Source organism: Plectropomus leopardus, chromosome 12, assembly GCF_008729295.1.
Source record: "Plectropomus leopardus isolate mb chromosome 12, YSFRI_Pleo_2.0, whole genome shotgun sequence".
Taxonomy (NCBI): Eukaryota; Metazoa; Chordata; class Actinopteri; order Perciformes; family Serranidae; genus Plectropomus; species Plectropomus leopardus.
In genome coordinates this window covers 16,996,421-17,023,347 of record NC_056474.1, presented here as the reverse complement: position 1 = coordinate 17,023,347, position 26,927 = coordinate 16,996,421, and the positions used below count along the sequence as shown (strand labels likewise).

General features: G+C 39.5%; 2 protein-coding genes across 2 annotated transcripts; one reads left to right on the top strand and one right to left on the bottom strand.

Annotated features, from left to right (window-relative positions):
* The first annotated feature begins 17,764 nt into the window (after positions 1-17,764).
* Positions 17,765-22,330, top strand: LOC121951549 (junctional sarcoplasmic reticulum protein 1). Its single transcript, XM_042497914.1, has 7 exons — positions 17,765-17,852; positions 18,429-18,529; positions 20,126-20,154; positions 20,245-20,311; positions 21,232-21,375; positions 21,450-21,547; positions 21,660-22,330. The coding sequence occupies exons 2-7, from the start codon at positions 18,436-18,438 to the stop codon at positions 22,038-22,040; spliced, it is 813 nt and encodes a 270-aa protein (XP_042353848.1). The 5' UTR covers positions 17,765-17,852; positions 18,429-18,435; the 3' UTR covers positions 22,041-22,330.
* A 936-nt stretch (positions 22,331-23,266) lies between these two features.
* Positions 23,267-26,905, bottom strand: sf3a2 (splicing factor 3a, subunit 2). The gene is made up of 8 exons (XM_042497913.1): positions 26,820-26,905; positions 25,793-26,084; positions 25,642-25,688; positions 25,324-25,433; positions 25,153-25,202; positions 24,374-24,514; positions 23,861-23,929; positions 23,267-23,765 (listed from the first exon to the last, which is right to left on the bottom strand). Exons 2-8 carry the CDS (start codon positions 25,988-25,990, stop codon positions 23,496-23,498), a joined length of 885 nt encoding a protein of 294 aa, XP_042353847.1. The 5' UTR covers positions 25,991-26,084; positions 26,820-26,905; the 3' UTR covers positions 23,267-23,495.
* Positions 26,906-26,927: the final 22 nt, after the last annotated feature.

Sequence of the window (26,927 nt, the reverse complement as noted above, 5' to 3'; positions counted from 1 at the left end):
GTCGATTCTGAAATGATTTATCGTGCAGCCTGAAGTCGACACATATTAGAGGTGTGTTTTGTCTTACTAACAGAAAATAAATTCACTGTTATGTTACATAACATTGAAGGTTATCCCGAAAGATTACTGTAACAATTAAAGTCATTGCACACAACAAAATTCCTTCTACAAAACTGTGATTTTTTTTTTTTTTTACCAATTCCATGACCTTTCTAGGCTTTGAAAATTACATTGATAAATTCTATGACTTTTCCAGGTTTGACATAAGCGTGGGCGCACTGCTAATCCTAGATGGAGCCATCATCAAGTGAAGAGCCGCAGAGCCTTTGGCAAACAAACTGTTCCATAAACAGAGACAGGTAGTAACAGCTGGCACACTGTGCATTTGACTGCACTGTGAACTCTGATGTGATGTAACGCAGCATTATAGAGCCAGCTGCAGCTTTACAGTATACAGCTATAGTATGTACAATAATACAGGCACTCAAACAATTTGGTATTGCACATCTATAACATCTGAGGACTCGTGAGAGACAGGCTGATACAAGAATAGTAAAAACTTAAGCCACAGAGGCCGACTTTTAGGACTTTTAGTCTTATAAATGTCAAGCTCAAAAAACATCTAATCCCACACTTCCCATAAAATAACTCAACATCTTTTGTTACGCCCTCCCTACTGCATTTTTCCCAGTTTGTTATGCAGGCCTCTTGTTATAAATCTGAATATAAACCTGAATTTACCAAGCAAAGATACCCCCGATGGAAGGATTACTGAACGGGCACAGGCACAGGTCCAGGAGCATCAAAGCAGTCCCCTGACCATCACTTAAAAAGTGTCACACAAATTAACACATACCAGCAGTGAAGAGACTCAAAATGACCACAAAGAGACATAAAACAATGACAAAGACATGCAACAGCTGCAAAGAGACAAAGTGAAACTTGCATAGACTACAAAAAGGGGCAAAACAATCACAAAGAGAAAGAAAATGGTGACATAAGATGCAGAGCAACTAGAAAGAGACTCAAGCGCAAGAGTGCAACAATACAAAAAGGCAGTTACAAAGAGACACAAAATGACTTCAAAGAGACAAAAAATGACTTCATAAAGATGGAAAGCAACTTCATTGAGACTTGAAAGTACTATGAAAAGGGGCAAAACAACCATAGGCACAAATTAACCTACAGAGACTCAAAACTTCAGGGAGATGTGCAACAACTACAGAGAGGCCCAAGACAACAAGAAGAAGAGGCTAAACGACTATCAAATCTCACCTTCTTGCTCCTATGGAGGAAATGTATCGCTGCCTTTAGCATGTCTGTGCCCAGAGGCATTTTGCAAGAAAAGTTCCCTCCGCATTTGTTGTCACTGCACTTTCATATTTGTGTTTTGGAGAGGCATAGAGAAGTTTGTTTACCACAAGACTTGACATTCTGTTTATGCCTAAAGACATTTAAATTAAAAAATAAGCCTCTGAGTCACATGACTAATCATAAGGTGGTAGCTGGTAAATGTCACATAAGGCAAGATAATGTCGAAGTCCTTCACAAACCTTAATGGGTTTTTTTCCGTTAAATTCAATTTATACATAGATACACTAACTTAGCGCAAACCAAAAAAGTGAAATTATTTCCTGTAGTACTAAATATAATGCATTTATATACAGTACATTTATATAAGAATGTCTATCTGTCCAGAAAAAGTAAAACAAAAAAAAAGAAAAAAATGTCCTTCCAGTTTGAAATTGGGGTATAACATGATTTTAGAGTAAAGAGTAAAAATTGCGTTTCTATAGCAGCTGTCTGGTATTCCAACCACTCTGTCTTACTACTACAAATTCACCCATTCACATACATACACATATATACAATGGTGGCTGAAACTACATGCTCATCAGTTTAACATTCATACACACACTCTGGCGTTCAGTATCTTGCCCATGGATACTTCTACATGCGGACTAAGGGAGCCAGGGATCAACCGCTGATCTTGCGATTAGAGGACGACCTGCTTTACCTCCTGAGCCACAGCCACCTGCAGTAACCTTTGTAAGTATGAGGACAATCGAGTTTCATGGTGCAGCATCAGAATAAGGATTGTTTTTTGTCCTTTGAGAGTCTTCTTCTCCCTTGTGTGTGCATTCAAGTGTGTGTGTAATGCCTGTGTCCCACCAGGCTGGTACAACTGACAAAGACAAAAAAATGTGTTATCCTTTTAGTTTCCTTGATGTGTATGTTTGTGCAGTCAGTATGTGTGTGTATGTGTGTTCAGGGGTTGTGATGTGTGCAGTGATGCATGGCCCACTCTCCGTCTGTGCAGGACATCTGATAATAAGCCAATCACCGGGGCTGATGGAGAGGGGTGAGTGATGAGAGCTCTATCTCCCGGCGTGAAATGAGACTGAGGGGGATAGATGATGTGCTCTGATGCAGGCTGGGCTGCTCTCAGCCTGGCATGACCACCTAACACCTGAGACCAGGGCTACGGCAAAACAGCAAGCCCCATCTGATACAGGCCTTGTTGTTTTAGAGAGCACATACACAGTGAATTATTGTCTCAGCGCAAGTCTTGCCAAAGTAAAAAAAACTAACAAAAACAGTTTGTTTTATAATGCATCACATCTGCAGAAGGGTTGGCACAAGTTGTGCTAACTCTGAGCTCTGTTTACTTTCACAGTGGCCCCCAATTATCGTGTGATATATTAACAAATTAACAAGCACTTGGTCAAGCTTCATGACATTTCATGCATACAGAAGGGAAAACACTGATAAATGAGGCTCAGGTTTGCATTAATCACTGCACTCTAACTGCACTGAGAAAATAAATGGTAATCTTATTTTATTTTGGCACCTGGCGTGGGACTCCTACGCACAGCTGAAATGGAAACAGTCTTGGACTATTATTACGAGGCATACATTGATCACCCTCTTATCACTAGCTGCAGGTTCACAGAACACAAACACACAGAAATGCACAATCAAGCAGACGTTTCATTAAACATAAACAGTATAGAAGCAGTCTGTCACCCGTCTCCCACCTGTATTGATCCCATATTGATTTAGTTTTTTTGCTGCAATTCTGTGTTGAACTGTGCTGTATAACGGGCTCCCTGGATTACTGTAAATGCAAAACATTCACGCGCTCAAGATGCAAAAAAGAAAAAAAAGACATGAATAATCACCAAAATTTCTACATGATCTGCAATGGCACTACAGGGTCACAATCATGCAAATAGCCCAGTGGGGATGAATCAAAGGAAGCGGCAGCAAATCCTTCTCATCTATGCAACTGTTCACACATGCAAAAGAATATACTCAGCTGGACAGGGAGCGAGAATTTGGCTGAAAGCATCCCGAATGTACAAAAATCATTGCTGGTTCTTGTTTTTTATAAACACCTTTCTGCACACAAATACGCACAAGCATGTGCATTTTGCATACGCACTCAACAAGCAGGCAATAAGAAATCTGCCGTCAGGTGCCAGCAAACACTCAGTGGGCAAAACAATCACATATGTGAGCCTGCATGTGAAATCGGAGTGTCTGCAGTGGTGAGATAAACAAAAAGTGAGTCCTGCCCTTTTGTCATTGTGCATGTGAGTTTGCATGTGCATGTCTGAATCTGTGCTCTACCTTTCAGCACAATACAAGCCTGAAGAAGACCAGGAGCACAGTTCAGTTTAATAATCGCACTTAGCGCCATCTTCCCCCCCATAGTTCTTCTACTTCCTTCCTCTCCTCTGGCCGCATCATTTCACAGCCCATAAATACAAACAGAGACCAGTGATATAGCAGCAGGAAGGAAAAAACATCCCATCAGGGCACTTGCCAAAGCATTTATTTCTATTCTTGTTAGACTGTCATAATGTCAGCTCTGTTGCTTAAAAGGTATGTTCAGTATTTTTCAACTTAGATCCTATTTTCCATGTTTTTGTTTGTAAGTGAGTAATGGGAGCAAAGATTATTGAAACTAGTTCAGTATTTAGCAACAAAGCTGCAGCCTGTAGCAGCAAAACAAGCTGCGTTGTAAACACTCGGCTCGTGCACCCTTAGTGTACGTCCAGTAAAAGGTGCTTGTTTTTGCTACTGACAGGCTCAGATTGTTATTATAGGTATCTGACAATATTATGGAAAGGATCCCGACTGGGATAGACTTTTTTGTTAAAGAGAAAGATCTTTTTTGTTTAAACAGAAACAACCCCAAAGTCACTAACTCCTTTTAAATTGGTGAGTATAAAACCACTGTATTTTCACATCTAACTAATTTAAGGGTTTATTTCAACATAAGTTTTTCTAAGTTTTATTTTGTTTCTGTTGACTTTAAATAAAGTGTGTTTTACAATGATAAAACTAGTGTTTATTTAAATGGAGTCAGGTATGTTGGCAGAAATGGTTTCAGGGTTGTTTTTGTAAAACAAAAAGGATCTAACTCTTTAACAAAAAGGTTTATCTCAGTCGGGATCATTTCCAAAATGTTGTCAGACACTTTGAATAACAATGTGAGCCTGTAAGTGGCAAAAACAAGCAGTTTTAGTGGATATAAACTCACAGTGCAAAATTGCCCAAAATGGTTACATTGCAGACTGTTATGTTGCCACCCGTTCTAGTGTTCTTGCTCAATAATGGACAATTTACAATATTGTTTTTCCCATTAGTCTGTTGTTGCAGCGTGCTGCTGGAGCATAGAAAAAAAAAAAATCAATGTTCAGAGTTTGTGTATTTGTAGGACAGTCATGCATGAATAAGAACAAACAAAAGCTATGTCAGAAGAGAGGAGCACCTGAGAAGATGTCTACAACATTGCCATATTAATGCTGCCTGAATGCCAGTAAATTATGCAAAACTCAAGAGTCTTTCTTGTAGATATGATACTACAGTAATGTTATGACAATGCAACCACCAGAATTAATGTTGGTATTTTCCATTTCTGCAAACCACAGATGTGTTACATTTGTACATTTCATATGTTGCCTACATGTTGAAACTTTATGTTTAAATTTTCAATTTAATGTTGTGAAAATACTGTGGTTAAAGTGTGATTAGGTTTAAGCATAAAATGCACTTGATTAGGGGGCTAGGAAAAGATCATACTTTGGCTTAAAATATTCGGTTTTGTCGCAACAGACATGGATGATGTCACGTTAAAAAGTACTCCGTTTTGTTGTTTGTTAGTCTCAAACAGTGGTCTGCTGCTGTCTGTCAGTCAAGCTGCAAAAATCCACCATCCGCTCCACCTCCTCATGAGAAACTTAGCTCATGTACATATAATCCATAATGCATCACTTTAGAAATGTTTAGGTGATATGTATGAAATATACAAATGTAACAGATGTATAACGCCAACATTTTTCGATATTTAAGGTATACTGATGGAATATTTTATGGCAGACTTTTGCATTTGCAGAGGAGTTGGGGTCCTATGAATTATTCCCTGAGTACCAACAGACTTGTCCTTATCCATCTTTTATTTCCAACTTCTGTCAACCCTGCATCTCCTTTCATCATGGGGACATTGTCTGACGGAGTCTAATAAATCATTCACTGAATCTAATCATAAAACCTAAAAAAACAAGTTATTGCTTTGAACTTTTGGGTCCACTTTAAAAGTAATGTTCCTCGTGTCAAGTGAGAGTCAGGGAGAAGGCGTCTATGTGGGAGAGAGATGCACAAAGATGGAGGGAGAGAGAAAGTGCATGTGTGCATTTGTTATCTTTTTCTGCTTTGATCTCTCTCGCTATTATCCACTTTCGCCCGCGGTCAAGTGTGCAGCTGTCATGGCTCCCCATGAAACAAGGAGACAGACAGAAGGGGGGTTCCTGTTGAGTGAGTGCTGTGATGGCTCCTCAAGTCTCCGCTGTCACTGCACACGGCGCAGCTTATGTAAGCAGGAGGCGACGGAGAGGGCGGGAGGGAGATAGAGACGCAGAAAACAATGAGCGGAGAAAGGAGAAAGAAGGGGAAGAGGAAAAAGTGTCAGGCAGGCAGTGAAAGAAAGAGACGGAGACAGAGGAGAGGGGAGCTGTCATCATAAAGAGTCTGACTCATTCCTACTGTTCTGGATATAGCACTGAGCTGAGAGGCATGTAGCTAATGTACGACAGCTCGAGAACAATTACATTCCTTCAAACCAGGATTAGTCTCATAATACGTGAGGGAGCAGGCCAGTCTCTACAAAACTGCACAGAGAAAGAACTCAATCTCAGCTGAAACTGCCACCAGTTTATGTCTAGTTTTAAGTTGTTTCATTCCTCACTGTTATATGGAGACATTCATTTTGAGTGCAGGTTCCTTTTGTTGCATTTCCAATACTGTAAATGACATTGTGTAACATTCCTGCTTGCAAATAAGGGGAATTATTTTGTAATTTGTGCAGAACTGAGCTGCAGCACTTAATGTTTATAAAACACAATAATACTGCATCATTTCTAATGCAAACGTCTGCTGTTTTGATATTGAGGCTGTTACAGAAGGACAGCTTTTTGCATGAATTCCTCATAGCACCAGCATCGGTCAGATATATGAATCATTTTCCCTCTCCCATTGTGTCTGTAGTTATCCGCAGAGGCAGTTAAGGGCCTCCGCTTGGCATGTTCTCCCTCTGTAAGTGCCTCCAGAAAGGACTGGCTGTGAAAGCTGCAGTCAAATAGCTGTAATTATCTACAATCAGTTGACAACCAGGGGCCGGCTGAAAGGCTGCTCGCACACAAACACGGCGGAGGGAAAGAGGCATCGAGGGGGCACGGAGGGTAAAATATTTCTGGAAAAGAAAAGAAAATGGTGGTGATGTTAGCTTCAAAATCAGCCTGGCGAGGTTGTGAGTAAAAGGCGGTATAATTGAGATCACAGATGAAGCTGCAGCAGATGTGAATACTAATCAGAGTGGAAAATGACAGCGGGATAGACTTCTGTCTCCTACAAAGCCTCATGTTTCACTACAAAAACATCCATATATGATAGACGTTGTTGTTTTAAAGGGATTTTACACATTGCACAATTGCACACGAGTATGCGTTGTGTCTCTCTCTTAGTGTGTGAGCTTTTCGTATTCACTAAAAAAAGGCAGAATTTTTAAATCTCAAAAGTGTGTGTTGAGTCTGTTTGATTTGGTCAAGATTTCTGGAAATGACTGTGAGAATCAACAGTAGACAGTAACTTTACCCAAAAATCGATTTCAAAGAAGCAGAAACCTGCGGGGCTGAACAATTAAGCAAGTGCCAAAAACTATAGTTCCTCTAACAGCAACTTGAGGCTGCCTTGAAATATGAGTCAATCCTCATAGACAGCCATGTTAAAATGCCCAACTTTATTGCAGAAACAAACATGTTACAGCCTAGTACAAAAAAAAGGTTAAAAAAAATCCTAATTTCCCCATTCTTGATGACTGTACAAAGAGTGTATTTTTATACCACACCAACAACGTTAGTTAGGTAATGTAGCCATGCCTAGCCCCAGGTTCATAAAGTAGCCCGCACACACAGCCATAGCTGTTGATATTTCAGTGTGTCTTCTCTTCACAAAAGCTGAATCGTATCAATTAGATTGCCTAAAAAAATCTTGTTTGGCATTTGGACCCTCTAAGGAGCTGGATGTTCATTTTTTTCCAGTCAGTACATTTTGTTTCAATGTTTTTTAAGCCTGTTTTTTACTATCTTAAAATTAGCATTAGCATTACCACAGTTTATTTTCGACTACATCCACCGTGCCAGCCAAGCTGGCTGCTAGTGTTGGAATTGGCTTCATGGATGTGTAAAGAGAACTGGACACAGCATTGGAGGCGGGGGCCACTTTTCATTACTATGAAAGTTGCTCTGTAGCGCATGAAGCCAAAAAAGAAATCTACCACATTCTGGGACCCATAGAGTAAGCGCTCTTATGGCGGCTGAGCACAGTGGAAAGGCTAATTTTTGGTTTAGCCCTATACTAAGTTGAATGAGGTTGAAAATGATGTAATCATTTAGCTCTTCTAGACTTGTTACTGGACTGAATAGTTCAAACGAGTCATTTTACAGGGGTTGTGGGGCTAAAAAATGTATCCACTGATTTACAGATGTCTCTTTCACAATGTTAGTCCTAAAAAGTCATTTGAGGCTGTTGCTATGGGCTTGGTTGGCTCAACCCTCTGGCCCAAATATGGTTACTATCATCTCCTCTCTCCAAGATGGTGATGGTCAAAATGCCATCACGGTCATAGTCAAAGTCACAATCAAAGTCAATTATTGTCAATTCCTCCATATGTACAGGACATATACAGGACTGAAATGCCATTCTACCAGACCCCCAGTGTAAACAAGCAAGTACACAAAAAGAATAAAAAGTGGGTAAGAATTAAATAATAGTAATAACATCACAGTTAAAAGTTCAAGTATAGAGCAGTAACTTCTAGTATAAATTGGGGTGGGCAATTATCTCTATTATGCAGTGAATAATTATTGTGCAAAAGGGATGAATAGTACAAATACAATAAATAGCCCAGGTATAATAAATAGTGCAAAACAGCTTACAGCTGTGTGTGTAATGCAAAAAGAAGGATCAGCTCTGAAGCATTTCGCAGGACAGGGACACAATCAAAGCTGAACAAATGTAAAAGTAAATGTGACATTGCCTATTTACATTTTAAAAAAGATAGTTTGGGTGGCTATGTACATTCTTTTTAAACAGTGGTTAGTTTATGATGGTTAGTCTATGATTTTAAATGATTTTACAGTCTATGATTTTAATCAACCTGATTTTCACGTTTATTTATAAAAAAATCACTTTAGAGAAACAAGACTTTCACTTTTGCAGTATTTTGTCACACTTTCCCTTCTACCACGTACAGAATATTACCCATAAAGCCTTGGCAGATAATATGTTTCTAATGCACAGGTTGAACGCTACAACTGATGGCTAAGAGGGGCTGAGAGAAGCTAAGTGCATGTAGGCTCCTTGATTAGGCAGAGAAGAAGGCTGATGGATGAGTAAGAGGAGGGTTTAGGATGTTGTCATGCAGCAGTCATCCCTCTTAACAGCCATCATATAAGAGCAAGATGGCAGAGGAGAGCTATTTCAGCACGATGAAACTGAGCTTGAATTCTGCAAGAGAGAGAATTAACGGTGCTGAGGTTGGATGTCTAAGTAAAGGTATACGTCTGCTGGATAACAGAAAGGGTGAGAGACAGTAAGCAGAGAAGCTTGGGATAATCAGCTCTATATGTTTGTCATATTAAATATACACGTCAAAGCTCTAATGTGCATATAACAGAGAGAGGAGTGGACCGTCTCACTCTCCATCTTCCTGTCTCACTCCCTGTATACAAACGAAAGCTTTATCTATAAGTGCTTCACAAATTCCCAATGAGTTTAAGACAGTGGAATGAGTTATTGATTATATGGGCCTATGTGCGAACAACAAGCAAGAACATGTGTTGATTGGAGGAGGGGAGCTGAGGAACTCAATGAGCACTACAAGCGTCTTATAATCTGTGATATCACATGCTCAGAGCTCAAAAACTGTACACGTCCAGACTCACGGGGTCATCGCCGAGCAGCAGTAATACATCACACTCTTCCTCCGCACATGAGGTTTCACATTACTCGTCTCCCACAGGCACACACACTTCTGCCGGAGCATTAGGGCTGTGACAGAAGCTGTGAAGCATTGGCCTGGAACCACTGCTCTGGAGCACGCTGAAAGGCTGAACAGCCTCAGATGAATAGATGGTAATTAATACACATTGCACTCAGGAGACCGCAGTACAATCTCAGGGCAAATTACCCTATCAATAAAATGGCCAACAGACACAATGAGAGACGGAGAGGAGGGGGGCGAGGGGGGTGAAAACTCTGCATATTAGGGCCAAGCAACTCTTAGGTGTTGGATTAAGAAACTGTATCGGGTCATTTCATAAAGGAATACTTCACCCATCAAACGGTCATTTGTGTATCATTTACTCTCCCACTATGATTGCAGAATGCAAGAATGGAGAAAATTCTTGATGAGTTTAAGTCATAGGGGACCACGCTTACCAACAGCAAAAGAATATTAAAACATCAGTTTACAAACTCTCATACAACTCGTGCAGTTTTAACAAGAATTAAGTCAGGAGCAACTCTGAGAAAGAGACTGAATGTGTAATGTTAAGAGATATACAAATAACCTTTTACTTACTGTTCTCCATGCTGCTTTCTTTATATACTAAACTGTTTTCTGGCTTGTCTCTTATGTCAAACATGGCAAACCAGAAATCAGAAATGCATACACTAGCAATAGAAAAAGCAGTCTATTGCCTCATTTTAACATGTATTCCCACATTTAAAAAACCACATAAACATGCTTATTTTTGTGGGAAAAAGGTATTATCTATGTTTTTTTAAAGCCAGACTCCATGAAAAAAGAAATAGTAATTTTACCCCACTGAACTCGAGGCTGCTGGTTGACAACTACCTCAACCTGTAGTTTGTGTTATTGTGTGACTTTGGGGAATCTGAACTAACCCTTTAAAACACCATAGACAAACAGTAACACAAACTAATGTATAAAGGCAGCGGCAGATCAGCAGCTCCCATATTCAGTAAGGTAAAATTACTGTTTTTGTCAAGGGAGTCTGGCTTTGAAGAGAGCACAGACAGGTTTCCACTCTCAGTCATGTTTTAAACACTAAGTGGATTTGTTGATATAAATTTGCTGTCGTTGATCAAGGTCACCTATGACTTAATTTAATCAAGATTTTTCTGTTTTTGGATTCTTCTTCTATTCCCTGTGGAAGCATCCAAGAAAAACAGCGTTTTCTTCACAAATTCATCAAAAAATGGGATGATTAATTGCTATACAAATGGTCACTTTGGAAGTTAAGCATTACTTTCATAAAAACACACTTAGTCAGTCAGTTGTTATTAAGTTATGAAAGAGGAGACGTTACCATGGAGAAGGAAAGATCATGGGTGGCAAGCTAAAAACAAAACACCGCAGTATCGTAACACCTTAGTATGAAGGTGACATAAAAAAAGACAATGGGCTCTGCAGGGAGATAATAAACTTGAACTTAATGTTCACAATCAAACACTATCAACTGGATTTCCCTCGCCTTTTAAGAAATCCAATACCTCTAACCAATTACTCCTCTCTCCTCTTTGCTTCTCATCTTTCCTCGATCTCCTGCACGCTCATCCCATAATGATGAAACAAGGCTTCAAGATATTTGGAGAAAATGATCAATGGAGGAAAAATCCATCGCCTGCACATGATGAAAATCTAATCTTCATCTCAGATCGTCCCCTCCCCTGTGCAGGAGTCATCCACCCAGCAATGTCCCAGCATTCCTCTGGGTCAGCATCTGACTGCAGCTGCTTTCTCTCAGACCTCCCTCTCTGGACGTTACACCTCTGCTTTCCCCCTCCAGCGATGGCAAAATGAAGGACAGTTTATCACATTGTTTGGACATTTTGAACATTTATCTGCCTGAGGGCATGGTCCGGATTACAGCATGAACGCGCCCCCAGTGATCTCAGCAGGGCTTGCACTCATGATCCGGTCAGTTACATGTTGTGGTCTCCGAAAGATCAAAGGCTGAGCAAGCTGCCTGAAGAGATACAGAGAAAAACACACGAGTCCCACAGTGACTCCACCAGAACATGAAGGCTCTGGTTTGAGATTCAAAGTGAAAGGCGAGCAACACTGAGACATATGACTGAATCCTTGTGGATCCGGTGTCATTCCTCCTCAAACGCAGGTTTTACAGAGTCAGCACATCTGAGAGGGAGGATGTTTAACACACAGGCAGATATCTGTGCTGGGAGGCAGGCAGGTGGTCCTGTGAGGCTGTCTGGTAAATGAGAGTTGCTTGTTCAATCCCACTGACTGCTGGTTTTGCCAAATAATTTATATAAATATTATAAAACATGCCACACAGGGACACAGCTAATGACGCAATAAAAATGCCAGAATAAATAAAATGAGAGAAAACAGTTTTAAGTCTGGTTTATGGGAGAAATAAAGATATATATGGGCTAATATGGGGCAACACATAATTTATAACATCTCTAAGGGGAGTCATACTGCTGGCTCAGCAACATCGCGAGCACAACAGCACATGTCAGTGTGCGTGTAGACAACATCATTTATGCTAAACACTTCTTTACCACCATATATTATGCAGAAACACTGGGATGTAAATAAACCATATTCCATATTCCTCATTTAGACTCACAGCCTATGCTCGTCTCATATGTGAATAATTTGAATAAGAGGTGCTGACGCTGCTCCGAAGAGAGTTGTTTCAGTGAAGCACTACAGTAAGAGCTGAGTTTGACTATAATTAAAAAAAACAGATTTCCGGAATGATCCACAGAGAATAAATCATTTTCTGCCGCTATTCTTTCTAATTCTATCTATCAGTGGATGTACGCTTTCTTCACCAGAGTGATACAGTTGGTAGGTGTACTTCAGTAGAAAGGAAATAGTTCCTACATGAAACTGCTCACAACAAGGTCCCTGGATTATCTTGAGTAACCGCGTCATTAATTCTGAAAATCATGCTGTTGAGTTTTTCAAATGTTATTTTTTCTTCTTGCTTTTATCACCACAAGCCGTGTGCCATCTGCTTCCATTATACTGTAGAGAAGGCAGACATCTCTACGGCTGATACCTCCAAATCTCAAAACTCACATCAAAACAATATCAATGGATAAATAGAACTAGAGGTAAGAGGACATATATGTTTTTTCTGATTTTTGACTGAACTATCCCTTTAATGTCCCCTGTTGATTATGATTGAAACTTGCACAGTGTCCATCTCAATAAAATGTCAAACACCCAGGGCTGTTTAAAGTTTTATGGCACAACTCCTAGCTTTAAGTCTGTCAGAAAAAGTCTCATCTCTCAAATTCTTTAGGACAAGTCCCAAACAAGTCACAAGTCCGTTACAAATTGCAAGTCAAGATGCCATTAAAATGACTGCTGTGTTGATACTTTCACAAAATAACCTCAAGTCAAGGCCCACTAGCTTTTCCTGGAGCTTTTAAAGAAGTTGAAGTGTTTCATTGAACTGCTATTTCCAAGGTCAAGAATAAGCTTTCAATTTATAGAGCCAACATGAATAAAAAGTGTTATGAAATATTTATAAAATCACAACAGCTACTAAGCTTGCACGTCAACAAATCCATCTTTGTGACAAAAAAGAAAAAGTCCATGTGCTGATGAAGACCTTGTGATATGACTGAGAGCCCAAAAAAGGCTATTAGACCTTGAGTTGTGATTGCTATGCTATGACTCTGCAAGATAAAGAGAGAACTTGTGTGTGAATAATCTTTTTAAATATCTACAAAGCTGACACAGAGTCCTTTCAAGGCAATAGGCCTAATGATTTATGAATGAGGTTTTCATGATTTTACTACATCAAAACATGAGACATGAATCTTTTCTGTCTTCTTATCTCAAGTCAAGGTCTTCAGGGAGCAGTGCAGCTCTAGACCATTACAGATGAGGGAGGCAGACTGAGGCCACATGTGATTTTAAAGACGCCAAATATGCTAAGCAGAACTGCTACACACCATCACTACCCTCATTAGGTTTGGCTTCTCAAAACGATACACATATAACAATAAACAAGAATAGTCATTCGGTGTTAAAATAGCCTACGTTCAGCACGTGTACTTTTGCCACTCTAGGCAAAAAGCAATTATGCCACCCCTCTATTTGCGATGTCCTTCACACCGTCTCTTGCAAGAGCTTTCCAAAAAATAGTTTACAACTGAAGCACAATGTAACATCTTTGCCTGCTGAATAAAGTGATTTTGAGAGAGAAGTTTAAATCCTCCCTACTTTCTCACCTCTGACTGTTGGATCATACTTTTGGAAAGATTACTGGTTGCAGCCCTCCTGATGTTGGAAAGGTGTAAGGTGAGGAGATTTTTCACACTGCTATACGATCAGAGAAGCGTTTTGTTTGAAGCATACTGAGGCCTTAAAGCTGACACAAGTCACAGTCTCAGGTGCTTCGACACATTATCTGTCAGTATTAGCTTTGTAAGAAAAATATGTTCTTCCTTTGCAATGACTGAACAAAACAGTTCAATTAACGATCTAATTCAGATCTGAGTTTGAGACAGACTTCACAGTTAATGTTGTTTCATGCTCCAACATACTCCTCAGTGTATGAGGGCATAGAGCAGCTCCCACTGGGTGCTGGACGGTCAGTGTGTCCTCTGAGCACAGTCCCCATTATGTAAGGACAAAAAGGGGACACAAAGCTTCACGGGGCTCGGGTCCCTCCAGTGATTAGATTTGGAGCGTAGATGTCCGCAAGCTATGTTTGCACACCTTATTGGGCAGGACATGTCCACATGGGGATTGTGCCGCCCTTGAAACATTCTCTAAGACTTTAGCCCAAACTTGGTCGAGTTTCACTTTTTTTTAATTTGACACATGCTGAGAAAAAGATAGAAGGAGCTCCAATTACTTATTGACATTGAGGAGGAAATCTGTCAACTTGAAGGCTCAGTTTAATGTTGAAATACTTAATTAATTTATCCAAATCAAAAGCGCTTTTCAATTAGAGCTGCTCCCTCAGATGAAGCACTCTAACTAGCGATGAAGCGGTATCCTTGAGACTACAGTGTAAGCACTGACAAATCAGTGGGGTGAGAGTGTGCACTTGGTCAATTAAGTCTGCAGACAAACTCATTATAAACTAGAATAACACTAAATGAACACATAATGCCACTATAATATTCAGGGTGCGTTCTGCGTGCTGGAAAATGAGATCCTACACCAAATACACATATATGCAAAAAATTGAGATATTCTGACAGTACTCATTGCGGAGGGGCTCCAAACTAGAGTGGATAACACAAAAAAAGCTGTAAAGCCCTGTCTAAACTCAGTGTTTCTTTTTTCCATTCTGGACTATTGTAGACACATTGCGGTGCAACGTGGTGATCTCTGTGGACAAGTACCGGCTTCTGTTTGTAGATTATACACTAAAGAAAACATACTTGTATTAAATTCCATTTCAGCAAATATATCGCCGTAATCCTACACATTGGACCTTTTAAAGGTTAGACGAGGAATCTACAGCCACACCTTGAGCTAAATGCAACTCTTTTAAGCATTTATGGAGGTTTGTATATATTGCTAAATATATTATCATTCAAATTTTTATCATCATCTTGTGTACTCTGACATGTAATATATATATATATATATATATATATATATATATATATATATATATATATATATATATACACATTCCGTATCTTATATATATTTGTTATGATGGGATTTAATCCACCTGTTCTTTTCCAACTATGATAAATCAAAACGTCAGCTGTTGAAAAACGTCCCTTGCCTGGTAGCTGAACACCAGCCTTGGTATATCTGTAAGCTGCTACTTGTTTCTATACGCCCCAGTTAAGAGTTTAAACGTGTAGGCACTGATCCCATTCATTAAAAACATTTTAATTTTGCAAAGCAGTGTGCCTTGGTATTTTGTGGTTCTGACTTATTGATCACAAAGCAAAGTACAAGTCTAACCTCTGCCCTGTTCTATGTATTAATTTATCTATTCAATACATATTCATCAAAGGGAGCTGAGAAGGACCAGGTGCCCTGTCAGGTGACCTGGCCTAATAGGTAATTTAAAGGTGGGTCCCTGTATTGTATTTTGTCTGATGAAGAGCTTGACACTCGAATGTCACATCTGTAGCAATTAAAAATACATACAATGTTCATGGGAGCATTATCTGGTGTGCAGCCTCTTTTCCATCGTTAACAAGCTCTTCTATCCAGTACCTAGAGTTTACAGTCTGGATGTAGGATGTATGCTTTTGTCAGGCTTTTAACATGCCGATCTATTGTATTCACCATTTTAGTTTGTTCACAAGCTAACATTTGCTAATTAGCATTAAACACAAAGTACAGCTTTTGCAGGTGTATCAGGTCATAAATCAAAGCACAGTGCAAACTGAAATCTTGGCCTGATAATGGCACCAGATGGAAAAAAAAACAGAATCACCAGTTGCTAAAATCATCCTGGGGAGGACATGGATGTCTGAACCAAGTCTCATGGCAATCTACCCAATAGTTGTTGAGACATTTCAGGGGACAGGTTGTGTCAGTCTTTGTACATTAGGTCATAGGATGAAGATCTGTGTACCATTTGAGACCCCGGCCTTGTCAGTCTACCCAAACAGGTCACAGAGCTTATGTCCTCTTCAAAGTGATTTCTGATGGGTATAGCAATGTGTGATTCAGCTGGAATTGGGCAGAGTCCCAGCAAAGGTATGAGTCATCAACATCGCCACAAGTCTGTTTACCAACACTTCCTCTCCCCTCCCACATAAAGGTGGCCTGCAACCACCTCACCCTGATAGAACCCAATCATCTTTACATCTGTTTACACCGCTCCTCGTTAGCGGCCCCTCCATCTTTCACACACACACACACACACACACACAGAGAGAGAGAGAGAGAGTATGAAAATATGCACTTGTATCATTCAGTTGACAGGACTGCTGATAAACAACACACCGAGCCAACAAAAAAATTCAAATTTGATTGACAATATGTGTTTGTAGAGTTTGATATAGAGGGTGAAGTTGATGATCAACTCAAATAAAGGAAATGTGTCAGCCCTCCTGTTCATCTGCGTGAAATCTAGTCTGCCTGATAGACTACAGACTTCCGCTGTGGAGCAAAGCAGCCTCTTTTAAGTACAGTGGCGCTCTCTGCTGGTGAGACATGAAAGAGTGTCCATATAATGTCCAACATTTCAGGAGATAAGTGGGAAAGCATCTTACAATAACATTTTTACCACACACTTCTCTATTTGCTTTCTATCTTTTAAACTTTCTTTCACAGTTTTTACTAACAGGGGTGTTGCCTCTGGAAGCAGACATGCAAAAGGCCAAACTACATTTCCTAAATAAGACACAAAGACTTTGTGATGAGGCCTCTTTTATGCGGGTGCACTTGTTGCTGTTATGCAACGTTTTGTGGTTTTACTTCTCTTTGTAGTTATTTTGTGTCTTTTTGATGTAAGTTTGTGTCTTTTTTGTCATTTTGCGTCTCTTTGTTGTAATTGTCTTTTTTGGTCATTTTGTGTCTCTTCATAGTCATTTTGTATCTATTTGAGATAATTTTGTGTCTTTTTGGACATGATGTATCTTTTGTCTCTTTTAGGTCATTTTGTGTCACACTTGGTTAATTTTGCCTTTTTGTAGTAATTTTGTGTCACAATTACGTAAAATTGTCTTTTTTGTCATTTTGTCTCTCCTTTAGGTAAGTTCTTGGTTGTTTTGTGTCACTTTGTCTTCATTTTGTGTCTCTTGGAGATACCTTGCAACTGTCTGGGGTACTTTTGTGTCTTTTTGGTTATTATGTGTCTCTGTAGTCAGTTTGTATTTCTTTTAGGTAATTTGGGATCTTTTTTTGGTCATTCCTTTTGCTAGATATTTTTGTTTTACAGCTCTCTTGCACCTCTTTGTGGTCCTTTTTTGTCTCTTCGTGGTCTTTTTGAGTCTCTTCCAGGTCAGTTAATTAATGGATAATACTACATGAGATAAAGTTTTTATAAGATTTTAATAATGTGGCGCAGAGTTTAGCAAAACTTGGTACAATGTGCTGCCTTTCTCTTCACCTCTCAGCCCTCTCCTGAGATTTGACAGCTGTATGGCACATGTTAATGTCAACCCTCCCTCAGTCAACGCCTCTGACTGACACTCAATTCTGTTTTTGTTTTTTCATTCTGCAGCACCTGTGCTTGGCTGTCAGACAGTTCAGAGCATGACTCGGCTGCCATCTCTGCAGAGGAACAACAGGCTCTGTGACAAAGGTTCCCCGACGCTGCCCGCGGGGACCCCAAATGTCGAGGCAGGTAGGTCCTTGTTTCAATCAGGGTCAAAGGTTAGACTTCATCATGAAGAAAGGCTTGCCGGGGGTATAATGGTAACATCAGCCCTTTTCTTTGTCTGTGTATTTATTTGCAGCATGTATCCATCTGTCTCTCCGGTGGCTTTACTTCATCTATTTATAGGGCTGCTAGGACATTAGCTCACTGTCCGTGTAGAAATGTCATGTAAGACATAAGGGCCTCACAGCTCTCATCTGTAAATGTGAAGGTCGAGAAACTGCTTCAATTTTATTCATAAACTAGAAGAGTTGACCTTTTACTTGCAGCATTTTGTGCAGCCAATGTGGAACTGATGAGACAATGGAAATAACTTTTATCTATAGTTAAAGAGAAGAATACTGATGAGAACAGACATTTCGATCCAATGAATCGTCTTGTTTCTGGAATAACTGGGAAAAAAAAAAATATACAACCAACTGACCTCTGACTACAGCCTGGTTCATATCCTAAGCTTTGTTTAATATGCCTAAATCTGCTAAATCATTCTTACACAAACTCCGTTTGGAGCCACGTCCATCTTGTTCTGCCTCTATCTCTCAGGGAAGGAATGGAAGAAAGCTATGAGACATTTGAAGAGGAGTTAGGGCCACCAAGAGCAGATCCTCCTCCACAGAAGCCTGTTCGACAGACCCGCAGACCAGGTGGCGACACACAAACACACACACACAGAATCTGTAATGCCAGCACATAAAAGCATTCATCCATTGTACATATATTGTACAACGCTATAAATACTTAGGAGCAGCAGCACAGGGAGCCACTGAAATCTGACTCCTGGTCAAAGGCAACGCAGTTATAATGCAGCTCAGTCGTGCCAAATGGATGGTGGGTGTAATAAGCCTCGCTCTCTACAAACACACACAAAGTCCTCCTTGTGAGGCAGACCGCTCTTAAAAGTCTGAAAAGACCATGAGGGAGAAAGTGTTTATATTTGCCAGCACTTTGGTCCACACTGAAATAATTTTGCAGCCTTTTAAGGTCCACAGAGGATTTAGCCGAATGACATTGGGGATTCTCTGACTTCTTATCGAGCACCACCATGAGGTTGACATTTGCAGTTTTGACTGAAATGTCTCAACAACAATTAAACGGCTTACTGTGAAATGCGGCAGAGATATCCGTGTTCTCCTGAGGACGAGTTTTAATAACTCTGAAGATCCCATGACTCCATTTAGCGCCATCATTAGGCCAAATTTTTAACTAGTCCAGTACTTTAAAGGTCCAGTTTGTGGGATTTAGGTCTGTTTGTGGGATGTGTTGGTAGAAATGGTAAATAACATTCATATCCTGAATGTGTCTGAAATTAACTTTTTGACTTATCAGCCGATGTGTATGGTAAATGAAAATATCCACCTGCACATATATATTTGTTTAAGTACATCTAATTGAGATAACAGTGTATTATGTTGGATACAAAATTAAAAAAGGGACCGGAACAAAATCCAAAGCAACATTTTTTCAATGTATTGAACAGCTCATGTGAGTAAATTCACTCCAGTAAGCACTGATGATATAAGATTAGGTGCAGTGTACTCCTAAATGTTACCAAAACACGACAGAGACTCTCAGCATAGAGTTTTATGACATTATAGCATTTACTCGCCAGTGTGGCGATTAGCCTTCTGAGATTTACTTCATCTACATTTTGCGCTTGGTGGGTGTTAATTTTGAACCCTGTTCATAACTTTGTTTTCATTTCTTTATAATCACCTTTAAAATAACAATTGTTTAATTTTGTTACCTTAGAATGAGCAGTTTATATCTAAATACGGAGCGAAGCCTCTGTCATGGAGTATGCCATGTTGTTTCTTCAGTAGCCCAGAACAGACAAACCAAACACTGGCTCTAGATAACACCATCCACACTTTCACATCGTAGTTTTCCTACACACTTGGCACACGGAAGAAGTTTCAGTTCTGCAACCTCACGGCTAGATGCCACTAAATCCCACACTAGACCTTTAATTACTGATCCGATACTTATGTTTATCAAAACTAAGAAGTTGTGTGTAGAAAAAAGAGTTCGTCTGTTATGTCTGTCTGTGGCTGATAAACTTTGGCACAGTGAGCTTGTATTTTGTGTAAATGAGAGGGTAATGAAATGAAGCCGTCGGCCAACGACAATTAATGAATACACATCCAATGAATTTATGATAAATTTCAGATTGAGGGAATGTTGGTTTGTTGATTGTGATTTATGAAATCAATTGTGACTAAATCTCCATCTGTCTGTGTCAGAAATGTACGCTACCAGGAAAGTCAGAGAGGTTAGTTGGATTTTTTTTTTTTTAGTGTTTTTTACAGTGCACCACCTTTAACACATTCTTTCTAATAAAACACAAGTTGTTCTCCAACAGGAGATACCACAACAACCGAGAGCAGAACCCAAGACTTCACCGAGGGAGCCCAGCTTCCCCCGAACAAGTGAGTCAACACCATCTCTCCCCACAACCCTCATCAGTTTCCAATATTTACTTACAGAATTAGATTACAGCGTTAGAAAGTTAATAGTTAATTTACTCAAATGCTTTACTTGTGTGCAATATGGAGGTAGCCTCCTTTTGATTTACTTAACTATTTCCATTTAATGCAACTTTATACCAGTAATCCACCACATTTCAATGGGAAATATTATTGCGATTAAGAATACAAAATATAATAAACAAATTATTATGACAGATCCTCAGGGGGGAACAATATCCATATTTAAAAATGAAATTTAAATTAAATTAAAAGAAATATTTAAAAAATGAAATATTGATATTATGTTAATAATACACACAATATTATCATGAAAATAATCCAACACCTTTAAATAATATCTGATTTTTTTCCATCCTCACTCTGTCTCCGTCTCCCAACACTATCTGGTTGCTTTTTAATTTCCATTAAGTGTAATTTCTCTTTTTCTACAATTTTTTTTTGTACAACTGTGGTAACAGACCTCACCATCTCCCGGACACATTATTTATCTATTTACTTACTTATTTTTAAATTTATTTCAATTTTTCTATAGATATTGTGATAACATCATTATCATGAACACTTTTGGCCCCAATAAAGTGGGGAAAATCTAAATTAAATTAGAAATTAGCCCTACATTTGCCAGCTGCAATATTAAAGTGATGTACACATAATGCCATTATTCTGAAATAGGCCATTTTACAAAATCAGTACTTTACTTTTGGTACTGGGGTGTATATTGATGCTAATACTTTTGCACTGTAACATCACATTTCAATGCTGCAGTATTGCTACTTCTACTTAAGCAAAATACTGTATGTGGAATCCTTCTTCCACCACAGATGGATTACAATAAAAGCTTCCCCTCCTCTTTTTTGCAGTTCCCTCAGCACCCTTGCAAAAAGGCTTGACCGTCCAAAATATGACCCCGATGGAAACACCGTGGGAGAACGTCACTCTCAACCGCTGTCTGTTTGTGGCCATTACCATCCTGGTGCTGACCTCCGGCTTTCAGAGGCTTCACGGCAAGTACACGAAAGTAAGACCTCAGTTACAAAATGAAGTCTGTGACTGAGTTGTCTCTTTTTCAAAAACACAGAAACTCTGCGTGGTCAGGGGACAGCAGAGGAGGAGGAGGAAGTTGGACTGATAGTGAGACGATCAAGCACATTACGACACAGAGGACAACCAGCAGAGGTAAAGACAGTTAAAGATTTCCTTATTTGTCTCTGTTGTCCTGCAGTCTTCAGATGAACAGCTGTAACAGTTTGCACTGTGTCAACTACATATTGTGTCCTCACGCCTCTAGCCTGAGACATCTCTGTGGGACGTCATGTTTTGGTGGCTGCCGGACCTCGATGATGAAGACGATGAAGAGGACGACGAGGAAGACGATAACGGAGAGGTCAAAAGAGGAAAGTCAAAAAAAGGGGCAACAGCGCAGACATCACGTCTCAGAAACAAGCCGCTGACGGACAAAAAACTCATGAAGCAAAGAGAGGGGAAATTAAAAGACAGGAGAGCCAAGAAAGCCAGGCACGAAGAAATCAAAGTGAAGAAAGAAAGAGATAAAAAGGAGGAACCTGAAGAAGCACCAGATGATGAAGATGAAGGAAATGAAGAGGCAGAGCCTGAGAAGAACAAAAAGCCAGAGGAAAAGAAAGAAAAGAAAAAGACTCAAAAGGGATGAGTTGATTCCTCTGTGGAAGATCAGATTTCTTAACAGTTTTCACCTGAATAGATTAGACAACATTAATTCAAATCTTTCAAATACATGCCAATCAAGGTGTGCCTCCTGTTAAACGACAGGACAGTCAATGTGTTACAGCTCTTTGTCGCTTTACTAGTAAGATGTGATTTGGTGTAACGGAGTCTTAAGTTAATTTAATGTGCTGACTGCTTTATTTAAATCTCCATGTTATCATTTGACTCCCTTTACTGTTGAAAGATCTACATCTTTAATAAACTGCTTATAAATCATGCTGGTTCAGTTAACTATTAATAGAGCGGAGCTGGTTGGGACCTAACATGGCAAACTAAAGAAGGTTTTCAATCATTTGACCCACTTGGCTGTTATGTCACCGGAAAGCTGCTTCAGATTAAAGTTTAAAGGCCATTTTTCCAGTACAAGTTTTTATCATGAATAGCAACCTCAAGCCAAAATATTTCAGAAACGTGTGCAGTGTTGCTCTTCACATCTGCTATGACCCATTCGACAGGATACATGAAAGGTCCAGTGAGTAGAATTTAGGTAGATGCATTGGCAGAAATGGAATATATATTTTTTTAGTTATCACCTTAAAATAACAACTGGTGTTTTTGTTACTTTTTCACGAGCTGGTAATCTACATAGCAAGTCCCTGACAATGCAGATCGCCACGTTTCTACAGCAGCCCAAGAACAGACACACCAAACACTGACTCTAGACAAAGTCATTTATATATTTGCGTCAGCCAACATAGTTAGCAGCCCATTTACAATGAAAGCATTGGATGGTTTTGTTTTGGAAGGGGGGGGGGGCTCTACAGATAATTTGGCTTCCAGTTAAAACCTCCTGAATCAGAAATAAGGTGAGCAAACATTAGCAGAAAAAAAATGAGCACACGATAGCCGGTGCTAGCCTCTGACATGCCAAACAGTGCAGGAGACCCACTGACTGTATTGTGAAACTAATTTGTTCAGTATTATTACAGGTTTTAATTACCTGATCCAAGGAAGAGACCTCTGCCTAAAATTTGTCTCCTGGTAAAAAAAACTCTGAAACTTTGAACACTGAAGGAATCGTGGAAACTGGGGGAAGTTTTAGCTGGTTGCAATACTCAGCACTAGATGCCACTAAATCCCCCGAAATCTTACAAATTATTCCTTGCTGTGTGTGATGTCATTATTAAAATACAGACTTAAAGAGGCAAATTGTTTTTCTCCACAAAATTTAATTACAAAAACAGAATCTTAAAAGATGAGCTATCTTTAATCATAGCTCCATATCCAGAATCCAAGTATTTATACAAAACAGCGTGGTCGTACGGGCTGTCCTACACATTTACATCAACAAAACAAATGTATAAAAATCTACTAAATGTAGACTTTAAACATCACTGAAAAATACCATAAAAGAAAATAATCATGATAAGCTGGTGGAAGATCAATTATTTGACAAAAGGCCATCAGGAGGAGGCGGCCTCATTGGCATGGGGGGCAGTGGCATCTGCGGGGGCATGTGAGGGGTACCTGGGGCACCTGGTGGGAGAGGGGGCATCCCTCCTGGCGGAGGAGGAGGCAGAGACTCATTTGGTGGTCGAGGTCCAACTCCGCTCATGAGAGGAGGCGGAGGGCGCTTCACACCTGCGGATGGCGGGGGTCCACTGGACTGAGGAACAGCTTTCTCCATTTTAAAGTGGAACTGTAGGAAGAACTGGGAGGAGAAATGACAAAGACAAGATAAAACACATTTCTCTCAAAAAACATGCAGGTTGGATTTGTGGTGATAAAAGTTAAGCTCTTCAGTACCTGTTTAGTTTCTCTGTTCCAGTGGGTCCAGAAGCGGTTTTCTGCTTTATCAATTTCTCTACTGGGGACCTAGAGGAGCAAATATGTTGATATTACATAAAAAGCAAGAAGGACAATACTATAAGAGCTAGGACTGAAACTACTGATTATTTTTCAATATCAACTGATCTCCCAATTATTTTCTTGATTAATCTTTGTGTCTACAAAATATCAAATGATGCAAAAAATGCCTGTTATAATTCCCCAAATCCCAAGAGGATGTATTCAGATGTCGTGTTTTATTTAACCAACAGTCCAAAACCAAAATATATTCAGTTTCCTGTTGTGCATAGCAAAGAAAAGTGTAATATCTATATCTAGTGTTTGAGACACTGGAATCAGCAAATGTTTTTCTTTAAACGTTACAGCAATCATTTGATTGTCAATATATTTCCAGTTTAATTTTCCATTGATCTTCTAATCAACTTATCATTGCAGCTCTAATAAGGGAACAACAAAAGTGCTCTCACTCACCTTAAAGGCAATAGTCTCATATGGTTCAGCAGCCAAAAGCAGGTACTGCCAGCGACGATCAGGGGGCTCGATGCGCTGCTCGTAAGCAGACATGAAACGATGCCTTGGTCCAATTCCTTCAGCGATTTCTGGGTAGTCAATCTGAAGAAGTGAGTAAAGAAAAACAGTTTGTTTATAGATTTTTCTTTCAAAGTTAGACCTCAACATTTAAAAACAAAATTTGGTCATTAAACTGTGGTAAGCAATTTTGTAGGTTGAAGCTATTTCAGTGTACAGCTGCTTTTTTCATCTGGCCAGCAGAATGAAATTTGTCTCAATGACAGAAGCAAAATCAAAGGTATAGGACCAAAAGTAAGTCTGTAATTAACTTAAAGTCAGACAAAACAATGTAGAATAAAAAGCCAACATCTGCTATGCTGTGAATCACAAACTCCTCCATAAAGAGACACAAACGGTGAGTACTGACTTCAGCATGTGGTGCTGTATTCAACAGCTGTTTCAGACTGAAAAAAATAATTTTCTAAGAATTATATAGTCAGCCTTGGACGAGCAGGGAGAGCAAAGCTTAAGAATATCTGTTTGCAGCTGTTTCAGATGTAGGAGGTGAGACAAGACTACACTACTACACAAAAGCAAGTAATTTGAATAAACTGGACATCTTCTTCATAGAGTCCCTCTTAGTGGAGCATTAATATTACTTTAATAATTTTCTCAAAACAACAAAATAACCTTTTCAAATGGTCAGATTTTACATGGGAATTCTCTTCGAACACACTTACCTGGAAAAGTAAAGACTGCTGTCCGGTCTCTGGGTCCCTCTGTTTTGTCACTATAAAGAAGGAGAACGACATGGATCATATATTAGAATGCAATTCATTTGCAGTGATGCAATTATCAACATATACTAAAAAAAATGACTGCACTGATAAATAATGTTGAAACCAGCTTACCTTTGTATCCTGGTCGACCAATTTTGACAAACTTCTTGACTTCAACCTTCACTTTTGCTGGAGCTGGCTGAGCAGGAGCTTCTTTTGCTTCTTTGGCTGCTCTCCGCGCTCTGAAACAAGCAAAATAGAGTTTTTTAACTGCTTATCAACGCACTTGATACATTGGGTTGCACCATGAACCATGAAACAGCTGATGATCAGCCACAAGTTGAGTATAGGGAAACTGGCTCATCAGTCATGGCAAGGTGAGGTGAAGTGAATCAGCAGCAGAAAACAACAATCAAACAATAATCAAATAAAAATTGCACATTTACTTACAAGTTGGTCTGGTGTTTCTTTCCTTGTGTGTGAGCCAAGTAGCTGCCCTGTAATGCAGAGAAGAGCAGTTTTTCAAACAAGACTCTCAGATAGCTAGAAATAATACCAAATTCAGATAACGTAATCTAGGTGTCAACATGTGTCTCCTCACCTCATTATTGTGAAGTGTCAAGCAAAGTTTGCACTCGTACGATCCTAAATGATTCTTCATAAAGTATGGGTCTTTGTTGATGTCGATGGTCTCCAGGGCCAGCTGACGTAACCGCTCTCGTCTATCGCGGTTACTCTCAGAGGCCGAGGCCACCCCACCGCTCCCAGTCTTCCCTCCAGCTCGATGCTGGAAATCCATCTTTGAAAGATAATGGGCTCAATCACGCAGGGACACACACAGGTTAGTCCAGCCAACACTGGACAGGAGCTCAAAGCAGATCCTTCCTGATTATCTGAGGATAAATAAAGCACACACTGTTACCAAGGATGAAAATAAACAATAGTAATTACTGTTACTTCCCTATGTATTGCCTCATTGTGGTGCACCATAGTATGTGTGAAGTTACACTACCACTTAGAAGTAAACATTACATAACTACTGTCTCTTATATGTCTTTTTTCTGTCTATAGTACACGCACACCATCAAAGAAGCAAATGCATAATCTGAGTGCACTTTTACAAAAAGAATGTCACAACACAACCAGAATAAGGTCATCACATTTAGGTAACTGGTCGATTTTGTATTTCATTGCTTTTAAACACAATATAATGATATCTCTTGGCTAAGGTTCTCTGTGCTAACTTCCATTGCAAGGGTTTCGGTCTAATTGCTGGCAAGTAAAGCTAAACGGTAAAAGCACAGTTATTTAGCCAAATATGCCCTTATTACTTGAGATATTATAAAGTTGCCAAAGTACAGAGGAAGTAATGAAGTGGTCTCGACAAACTCTAGATAGCTGTAATGTGTTAGCATCACGTAAAGCTAACGTTACTGAAAGCACCATGCTAATGCTAAGCTACCGGCTAGTAATAAATGGATTTTAACGAATCCGAATGATCAAACTTAAGTTTAGTAACCGAAGCTAGCTTTGTACATGTGGTATTACGTTAGTTATTTACACGATGACTTGATAACTATGCATGAAGGGGTAATATATACACAGTTTCTTTGATTAAAAACACTCACCAACAGCACGACGTTGAGATCATGCCAATGTAGATGTGTAGTGCGCATGCCCACATTGTTTCTTCTTCGGCTTTTGGCGGTCGGTAAATGGCTTCAGGTGAATTACCG